This window comes from Myotis myotis, unplaced genomic scaffold, assembly GCF_014108235.1.
Source record: "Myotis myotis isolate mMyoMyo1 unplaced genomic scaffold, mMyoMyo1.p scaffold_m19_p_1, whole genome shotgun sequence".
NCBI classification, from domain to species: Eukaryota; Metazoa; Chordata; class Mammalia; order Chiroptera; family Vespertilionidae; genus Myotis; species Myotis myotis.
This window is the reverse complement of record NW_023416313.1, coordinates 162,783,870-162,793,317: the sequence shown is the minus strand read 5'-3', so window position 1 is coordinate 162,793,317 and position 9,448 is coordinate 162,783,870. Positions and strand designations below refer to the sequence as shown.

The 9,448-nt window shown below is 45.1% G+C and overlaps 1 protein-coding gene across 1 annotated transcript; it reads right to left on the bottom strand.

The window, feature by feature from the left end:
* Positions 1-297: 297 nt before the first annotated feature.
* On the bottom strand, positions 298-7,215 carry B2M (beta-2-microglobulin). Its single transcript, XM_036299966.1, has 4 exons — positions 7,078-7,215; positions 2,167-2,442; positions 1,601-1,628; positions 298-633 (listed from the first exon to the last, which is right to left on the bottom strand). The coding sequence occupies exons 1-3, from the start codon at positions 7,142-7,144 to the stop codon at positions 1,615-1,617; spliced, it is 357 nt and encodes a 118-aa protein (XP_036155859.1). The 5' UTR covers positions 7,145-7,215; the 3' UTR covers positions 298-633; positions 1,601-1,614.
* Positions 7,216-9,448: the final 2,233 nt, after the last annotated feature.

Genomic DNA, 9,448 nt, shown 5'->3' with positions numbered 1-9,448 from the left:
CTTGTTCCCTCTTTGAGTATAGACATTCCGGAGGTCTTGGCCCAGGGAACAGAACTCTGACTAAAAGATGGAAGCCTGGTCTTTAGCAGACAGGTGTGTCCCTCTGACTAGGTCATTTAATTTCTCTGGGATCCTGTTCCTCATCTGTAAAATGCAGATTACTGAGGCCCCTTCCTCCATGAACCAAACCCTATAGAACGGGGATTTACACTCTTCTTCAAGTGACACTTGAAGATTGTTTCCCTGTATGGAAACAAAAAGGTAAGAGAGGGAGAGAGATATAAGAAACTGGACACATCAAGTTTTACCATAGTTTTATTTAATGAAGCAAAAATATCAAAATATTTGCAACATCGATTAAAGGTAAATTTTCTATGAAAATCCTCTCATAATGGTAATCTTGAACATAAGAATTCTGCCCTCCCTGTCCTAAGCCGCCAGCAACCTTCTGCCCAGATAGGTCAGCCAGGAAGACGTAAAACCCAAAGTAAAATTATAAAGCAGATGATGTTTGTGTTAAATTCAGTGCATTGCCCCTTAATTTGTGTGCATAAAGCATAATAATGTATATGCATTAAAAAGAAAACAGAATTTTGAATTAGTTTAATCCAAATGAGGCAGCCATCTTCAAACCTGAGGGGAGAGGGAGGAAAGTCTTATTAGCAAGTATACTTATTTTGTTTGGATTACAGATCACACCACCCAACTTGTCTAACTTTTGCTGTGTACGACACCATTTGTAAAGGAAGTAGCTGCAGACAATTTTCCAGACCCATTACAAAAGCGTTTCCCTTTAGTTTATCCCATTGGTTCTCCCACAACCTAAGAGAAAGGAATTGCTGGCACTACAGTTCAGATTCTGGCTCTACCATTCAGCTACTGTGTGACTCTGGTCAGGTCACCCAGCTTCTTTAATGCTCTCTTGAATTAATTTCCTTGTCCTAAAATATAACAGGACATGTGAAGAGGTTTTTCTACTCTGTCCAAAGAGGCAGAGAAGTCCAGTTCCTCCCTCTTTCATGCTGCTGGAGCTCCTTGTAGTTACATCCATTTTAGTATCTTTACATTATTATAACAATGTTTCTATTTCTCTCCTCTACCGGACTGGGAGCCTCTAGGAGGCAAACACGGTGCCCACAGCGAAGGCTCAACAGGAGACTGAAGGAATGGGACATCTTCAGAACCATGCCACTCCCCTATTCTGACTGAATAATAATGCAACTGCTATGCAAGAGAAGAGAATGGTTCGTTTTTGAAGGCCCAGAGATAGTCCATGTGGAAATGGCAGAAAAAAGAGCAAACCCTTGCAGGTGGTGTGGGTTTGCTCTATCCTGTCACAGCACACCAGCAGCTCCCCTGACTTCCCTTAGAGGGCCGGTGATGCTCGCAGAGCCACAGCGGGGGCCACACACCTCCCTCATGCCACTCCACAGGAAAAGGGGATTGACCCTGCAGGGTTCTTCTCTGCCTGCTGACATGCCACCCCAATGAATGTCCTCCATAGACTAAGGGTTATCAGATTAGGGCTACCTGGAAATAGTCCCCAGGATAATGGAACAAAACAAAAAAGAAACTTTAAAAAAAAAAGTTAGAAACATACCTCCATGATGCTGGTTACTTGTCCTTATCTATGGAAAAGAAAACAGGGAAAGAAAAAAGAAAACAATAATTTTTACTTTTAAAATACTATGTATTAACAAATGCCTGACAGAATAGCCTACTGTCCTTAACCATGAGTACGTTGTTTAGAACGACCTAGTTGGACCCAACTCTGCCTACTAGCCTAGATCCCAACCCAGTCAGAGTGCTGCTGGGGGAGTCCAGGATTGCGGGGAGCTAGCGGAGCAAGACTTACAAAGGCTTCCCTGCGACTCTTGTTGGTCCTCAGTATCCCTGAGGCTGTCAGGAAAGCCTAAGGAAGCCAGCAGGTAAGAAATGTTGGAAGTGAGTATGCATTTGTGCAAGTGCTATTGCTGCTCCTTACTGTTGCCTCGGGAAAACTACCATTTCCAGGACCATGCTACAGAAGGTGTCACTTATCAGAGCTTTAATAATGTTTCCTGACAATCCCAGTATACATTTTTAAAAAAATATCAAAGCAGCCTTATGCTGTGTCTCTACTCAGACACAACTGTCAGCAGCGAAGGAAAGAACTTGAAAACTTACCCCATTTAACTTTCATAGGCTCAGAAAGAGAAGTATGGTTCACGATGCAGCTGTACTCAACTCCTGCGCTGGGAGTGAAGTTGGCATGCACCAGAAGGTAGAAAGACCAGTCCTTGCTGAAAGACAGGTCTGATTTCTCCACTGGCAACTTTTCGTCACTCTTCATCAAATCAATTTCAATCTCAGGTGGATGGAACCCAGATACATAGCAGTTCAGGAAATTTGGCTTCCCATTCTCTGGTGGATGCCGCGAGTACACCTGCACCTTCGGTTTCCCTGAGGAACATCAGGGAAAGACAAATGAAAATTGCACAGTATTCCACTTGGGGCTACCTTGGTCAAAAGCTAGATCAGGCACCAAGTGTTTAAATTTGATCATTTATTCTCCCAGTTCCATTTCCACTTTTCCCAAAGGCTACCTCCATTTTGAAGGATAAACTTTGACCTAGTATCTTTCCCACAGAATTCCCCTACACATGCCTTTTTGGCTTTTTCTAGCAGGCTTCTAATAGTATCTTCTTTTGTCACTGGAAATTATGCCAAATCTTTAAGAACCTTTCTGTGGAGGCTCTCAAGAACTTTTTTTAACTATGAAAATAGATATTTAATCAAAATGAGAAAATAAATCATAACAACTAGCAATTTTTTTGTTGTTAATCCTCACCCGAGGATATTTTTCCGTTGATTTTTTAGGGAGAGTAGAAGAGAGAGGGAAAGGCAGAGAGAAACATCAATGTGAGAGAAACACATCAACTGGTTGCCTCCTACATGAGCCCCGAACAAGGCCCCAGTGTATAGGACCCTGCAACCAAGGTACATGCCCTTGACTGAATTCGAACCTGGCACCCTTCGGTCTGCAGGCTGAGGCTCTATCCACTGAGCCAAACCGGCTAGGGCACAAATAGCAATTTTTATTTTTTTTTATTTTTATTTTTTTTTGCTTAAAATATTACAAAGGGTATTACATATGTGTCCATTTTATCCCCCCGCCCTAGACAGTCCCCTAGCCTCCCCTATCCCCCAGTGTCTTATGTCCATTGGTTATGCTTATATGCATGCATACAAGTCCTTTAGTTGATCTCTTACCCCCCTACCTCCTGCCCCCCAACCCTCCCCGGCCTTCCCGCTGCAGTTTGACAATCTGTTTGAGGCAGCTCTGCCTCTGTATCTACAAATAGCAATTTTTAAAAGCTGACACGTAGAAAAGCTGATCCCAAAATCCAGAAAGGGTAATACATTATTTTTATCAATTTGTTGCCTAATAGTACTCTACTTTTTAAAAAATATTTCTTTATTGATTTCAGAAAGGAAAGGAGAGGGAGAGGGAGAGAAACATTAATGATGAGAGAATCATTGATCAGCTGCCTCCTGCACACCTGCCTCCTGCATGCCCCCTACGGGGGATCGAGCCCACACCCCAGGCTTCTGCCCTTGACCGGAATCAAACCCTTCAGCTCACAGGCCGACACTCTATCCACTGAGCCAAACCAGCTAGGGCTAGAGCACATTTTTTTTACTGTATTGTCTTTGATCACTTCTTTATCTGGCAATTATTTCAATGGTTTCTTAGCACCCATAAAATTCCTTAACACGTCACTCAAAAGTCCACATGATTTGGCCCTAACCTACTTTTCAAACTTCATTTTTCACCTCACACACCCTTCATAGAATCCACATTAAAAAAAAAACTCATGTTACATCTTTCTTTTTTTATTCCTGCTCCTGCCTAGATCGACACCCATCTGACTTCTCTATGTGTAGTGTCTAGTAAAGTGGCTCTGTAAATGGCGGATGCTCTGTAAATGGCAGGTGTTATTATTACTAGTTGCTCAGATTACTAAAAGAGTCAACCCAAAGTATGTTTTTACAAAACACAACCACTACATCCTGCCCAGAGTTTATACACCAAGCCCCTCTCTGCTTTTGTACCTGATGTCATGGGCTATAAGGTTTATATGTCGAAGCTGGCAAATAGCTTAAATGAGTGAGAACAATAGGAAACAATGGCTGCGTTAGAAAATAGGATAGGGTGAGGACTCTGACAAATGGGGGAGAACATTCTCTCCATTATGACCACGTAGAGTACTGCATGAAAATGGGGTTTGCATTTTAATCAGCACTCTGAAATGATTTCTATAGCTAGCGGGGTTCAAAATACATTGCATAATGCTGCAGGACAGTGGTTTCCAAAAGGGGGATGCATGATTTAGGGGGATGCATCCTGGAGGTGCAGAAATAAGATATAAAGTCTATTTCTATATTTTTCATCCAGATGAAGAGAAGTGTTCTGCTAGTAAATATACAGACTGACACTAATGCATGTGTATAATTAAAATATATATGCCCTGGCTGGGGTGGCTCAGTTGGTTGAGCGTCATCTGTGCACCCAGAGATTTCTCGTTGATTCCGGGTCAGGGCACATGTGGGGTTGCAGGCTCAATCCCCGGTAGGGGGCGTTCAGGAGGCACTCAATCAATGTTTCTCACGTTGATGTTTTTCTCCCTCTCCCTTTCTCTCTCTCTAAAAATCAATAAAGATATTTTTAAAAAATAAAATACATATATACATTCAGGGTTCATGATTACTACAGAGCAGCTGCTCTCCAGGTCCAGAAGGTGGTGGGGAAGAGGAGAAGTACCAGGCCACTCTGAACGTACTTATCTGCTTAGAAACATTCTATCATCGAAGGGAAGGTCACCAGGAGAGAAAATATCAAAAGCCCATAAGAGCTCTAGCTGGTTTGGCTCAGTGAATAGAGCCTCAGCTTGGGGACTGAAGGGTCCCAGGTTCAATTTCCGTCAAGGGCACATGCCCGAGTTGCAGGCTCCTTCCCCAGTAGGGGGCGTGTGGGAGGCAGCCGATCAATGATTCTCTTTCATCATTAATGTTTCTTACTGATGTTTCTATCTCTCCCTTACTCTCTGAAGTCAATACAAATACATTTAAAAAAAAAAAAAAGTAAGCCCACAAGAGCTGGACTGAGTATCCTAAATGAAGCCCTGGTTTATTTCCATAAAGTTAAAAGTGAAGATAAATCAAAATGCTCTTTGTATTTGAGCTTCTAATGCTTAGAATATAATAAATGCCACAGGAGTAAAAGCAGGGTTCATCTGGCCTGGAATTCTCGCTTTGAGGGAACTGGGTGGGGTTTTGCAAAATCATCATGAAAATCTCTTTTAAGAAGGGGGCCAATATCAGCCAGGTCTGCATTTGAATCTGGACCCAGCCTCTTATTAAAAGATTAACTTATGCTAACAGTAGAGCAAACAAAACCCACACATGGGCCGAAACCGGTTTCGCTCAGTGGATAGAGCATTGGCCTGTGGACTGAAAGGTCCTGGGTTCGATTCCGGTCAAGGGCATGTACCTTGGTTGCAGGCATATCCCCAGTAGGAGATGTGCAGGAGGCAGCTGATCGATGTTTCTGACTATCTCTCTCCCTTCCTCTCTGTAAAAAAATCAATAAAATATATATTTTTTTAAAAACCCACACATGGGACAGAGCAGAAAATTAACCTCCAGAGGCAATCACCATTACCTATGTCTTGTGTATCTTACAAAAATGATCTACACAGGGCATATATCAGTTTGGAAAATTTTAAAAATATCAGCTTGTTATTTTTCGAAAGGCTTCTACAGTCAGCAGCAAATATCAATAATAGTGACCACAGACATCATGCTTTATTTTGTAAGTAAATTATAAATTAAATACATTTTTCTCATGATCAAAAGACCACACTTCACAAAGGCCTTTATGAGGGGGAAAATTAGAGGGTCCAGTATATTACAGGGCATTTGGAACGTGCTCGATGTCCTGGTGTCCCACCAGACAGCTGGGTAGCCACTCCGATTGCCCTTATCACTGGTTTTATAACCGCTATAACTGACTAACCTTGGCTTTTTCAAAACTGAAAGTAGAAGCTGAGTTAGGTCATCTTGGAAAGCACCAGGCAAGGAGCCAAAGAGAGAGCCCTCTGGAAAGCAAAGGCAACAGGGGCCCACGGCCGCCCAGCTCGACGATCTCACACCTAAACGAGGCGGTTCTGAAAAACGCAGGAATTACAGCCCAAAGGCTTCCACCTCCGCATCATGCTCCAGTCAGGAGGGACTGTCCGCCATGAATCGCCTGTGTTTACGTCACTTAAACTCTAGCCGCCTCAGTTTCCTCCTCGGTGAAATGCTAATATCCTTCGTATTAACATCGTAGCTGCATTGAGACTTAAAGGACAGAAAGCACGCAGCGTCCCCCGCACACTGTGAGTTGTCAAAAACAGGTAGCGCTTTAGGACGATAAAAAGCGACATGTAATGGGAGCGAGTGAGTTAACAGCGATGTGAAAGCGCTCGGGGACACCCCAAAGCTTTCGCCAGACCCGCCAAGGTCTGAGTCCACGTCCGTGGGAAAGTGCGAAGGGACAGGTGAAGCGGGCAGGCGCAGGGAGGAAGCCGGAGCCCAGCGGCTCCCAGCGAAGCAGAGCTGCTGTGGGCAGACGGACCCCGCGTGCCTCCCCCAGAGGCCTGTCCCCACCCATCAGTCCCCAGCTCAGCGCCACGAAACCAGCCTGCCCGCCTTCCGCTCCAGCTGCGCCCGGGGCGCTAGAGGACCCGCGACAGGGCGGTAGCGAAACCCTCCCTCGCCGGGGCCGCTGCGGAGCTTGCCCACACGCCGAAACTTTGTCCCTAGCTACCCGGCCCCCCTGCGTGCCAGTGGTCTCCCCGGGACCCCCACCCACCCTCCACCCCGGCTCGCAGAGAAAGAAGGAACCCACACCGCTCCCCCCCCCCCCCCCCCCCCGCCGCCGCCCCGTCCCGTGGCCAAAAAGAGCACTTGGGGAACCGGGGTGGTGCAGAGAGAGTGCCAACGCGGGCGAGGAAGGGCCCGCAGAGGAGAAGCGGAGGAGAGGGCACTCACGATGTTCGGCGTCCAGGCCAGACAGACAGAGCAGCCCGAGCAGGACCACGGCCACGGGTAGAGCCATTGCCACCACCCGAGTGAGAGTAGCAAAATGAGGGCGCGACCTCGCGTCTCGGCTTATATCCCCGAGTGAACCGCCAATCAGAACCCTGCCCGTCACCAGTTTCCTAGCTGGAGGTGCTGGACCAGGTTAGGAATGGGACTCGCATTTTCAGTTTCATTTTCCTATAAAGCCTCGTGATTTTTTGAAAGAAGGCATGGATTGGACGGGGTGGGTTCGCTGTCTGTAAAAGGGCGCCCTCCCATCTTGGGTGCGTCCCGAGCCTGAGACGCTGACCGCCCGTCCTCGAACTTGAGCCTGGACCGCACCTTTGTCCAGTGCCCTCGCTTTCCCAACCCAGCCCGAGATGCTGATCACTTGCTTACCTTTCGCAACCAGTTAGGAGCCTGGAACCTGCGGTGTTCATTTGGAAAAAAAAAAAATGGAAGCCCAGCAAGATTCAGTGTTTGGCTAGAGGATGAACGGAGCCGGGCAGGACAAGAACTAGTGTTAATAATTACAGCCTGGAATACACTGTAGGTTCCTAGATGTGAGGGGCGAGAAAAATAGCCCAGGGACCTCGAGGAGCTCAGAGAACTGTTCGGCGTGAAGGGGTCATCCTGGCCTCCTGAATCCCTTAGGGGAATAGGTTCTTTTTGTAAAGTTCCTTGCCAAGGAATTTTCTGTATCTTCCCCGTTGCTGTTTAGGTGATTGTTTTGTTGCTTTGTGGGGGAAACGACCACTGATAGTAACTACTTTGAACTTGAGCGTGTAACAGACCTCTTTAGGTGCCTTCGAATGGGGCTTGGCTCGTGGTAAGTACTCGGTAAACGGAATGAGTGAATGAACGAAGCAAAGAGGGAGCGAACACCTTAGTAAACTCTAGGAGGTAGGAATTGCCTCATTCATTTAATGGATGAGGGAAGACGGAGGCTAAGAGACTAGTATTCAAACTCTGGCCTGATTCCATTGGCCTTCATGCTTCCAACACTTAGAAGACAACGGGCTTGGCAATTTTAGTGAGAATTTAAATTGCTCCCAGCCAAAGAGGTTGGGAGCAAACCTACTGATTATAAGAGCGAGACTATTTTAGACTGATTCTGTAAGAAAACCTAACTTCCTGCGATCACATACAAAAAGATGCTGCCAGCAAATGGCCGGTGAGCCTTCATGCAACAGTGAGAAGAGGAAGTGAACCATGGGGGTGGGGAGGGGCAGAGACCTAGGAAATCACCACGGTTTTCAGTTGAAGGACGTTGGATTGTGCTTCCCCAAGGAGCACAACAAATGTATTCTAGATTTCTTTCGCAGGTTTTTAGACCTTTTAATAATCCCTATTGTGGAAGACATGGCTAAACTAGAGAAAGTCGAATATTCTCCACAAGCCTAATGAAATGAGTTAATACACAGAGAGCCTCACACGGTTCCTAACAAGTAACAAATATGTAAACTATTTAACAATTGTTTTGTAATCACTGTCGTTTACCTAGTTTTTCTACTATAACTCTTGAAATTAGGAAAAAATTTTGTGTATAAAGTTGTAAGTAGAGACATTCCTGGCAGGAGCCTCTCCCATTTGTTTGTATGTTTGTTTTCTAACTCATTTAAGGCTCTCAAGGCCTGAAATGTTCGTGTTGAATATTTTCCACTGACCTGGGAGTATAGGAAGAGACTGGGCCATTTTTTACCTCTAAAGTCCTTGTCTACTACAACCCAGAGAAAAACTATATTTAAAATTTATCAAAGCCCTGACTGGTTTGGCTCAGTGGATAGAGTGTCGGCCTGCGGACTGAAGGGTCTCAGGTTCAATTCCAGTCAAGGGCATGTACCTTGGTTGCGGGCACATTCCCAGTAGGAGATGTGCAGGAGGCAGCTGATCGATGTTTCTCTCTCATCGATGTTTCTAACTCTCTATTCCTCTCCCTTCCTCTCTGTAAAAAATCAATAAAATATATTTTAAAAAAAATTTATCAAAAATAGTTTCTGACCTACTTACTTAGAAACCAATTTTAAAAGTGATAAGCCCTAACTGGTTTGGCTTAGTGGGTAGAGCATCGGCCTGTGGACTGAAGGGTCCCAGGTTCGATTCCGGTCGGGGGCATGTGCCTTGGTTGTGGGCACATCCCCAGTGGGAGGTGTGCAGGAGGCAGCTGATTGATGTTTCTCTCTCATCAATGTTTCTAACTATCCCTCTTCTTTCCTCTCTGTAAAAAAATCAATAAAATATGTTTTTTAAAAAATTTTTAAAAACCATATAGTAAAGACAGAAACTATATGTTTCAATATTCTGTGTTTAGAGAATTCCTGTACTTTTCTTGGATTTCCAT

Coding starts and splice junctions, on each gene's coding strand:
- B2M (XM_036299966.1), bottom strand. CDS start 7,144: ATGGCTCTACCCGTGGCCGTGGTCCTGCTCGGGCTGCTCTGTCTGTCT. Junction 2,443..7,077: donor TGGCCTGGACGCCGAACATC/GTGAGTGCCCTC, acceptor GATGTTCCTCAG/GGAAACCGAAGGTGCAGGTG.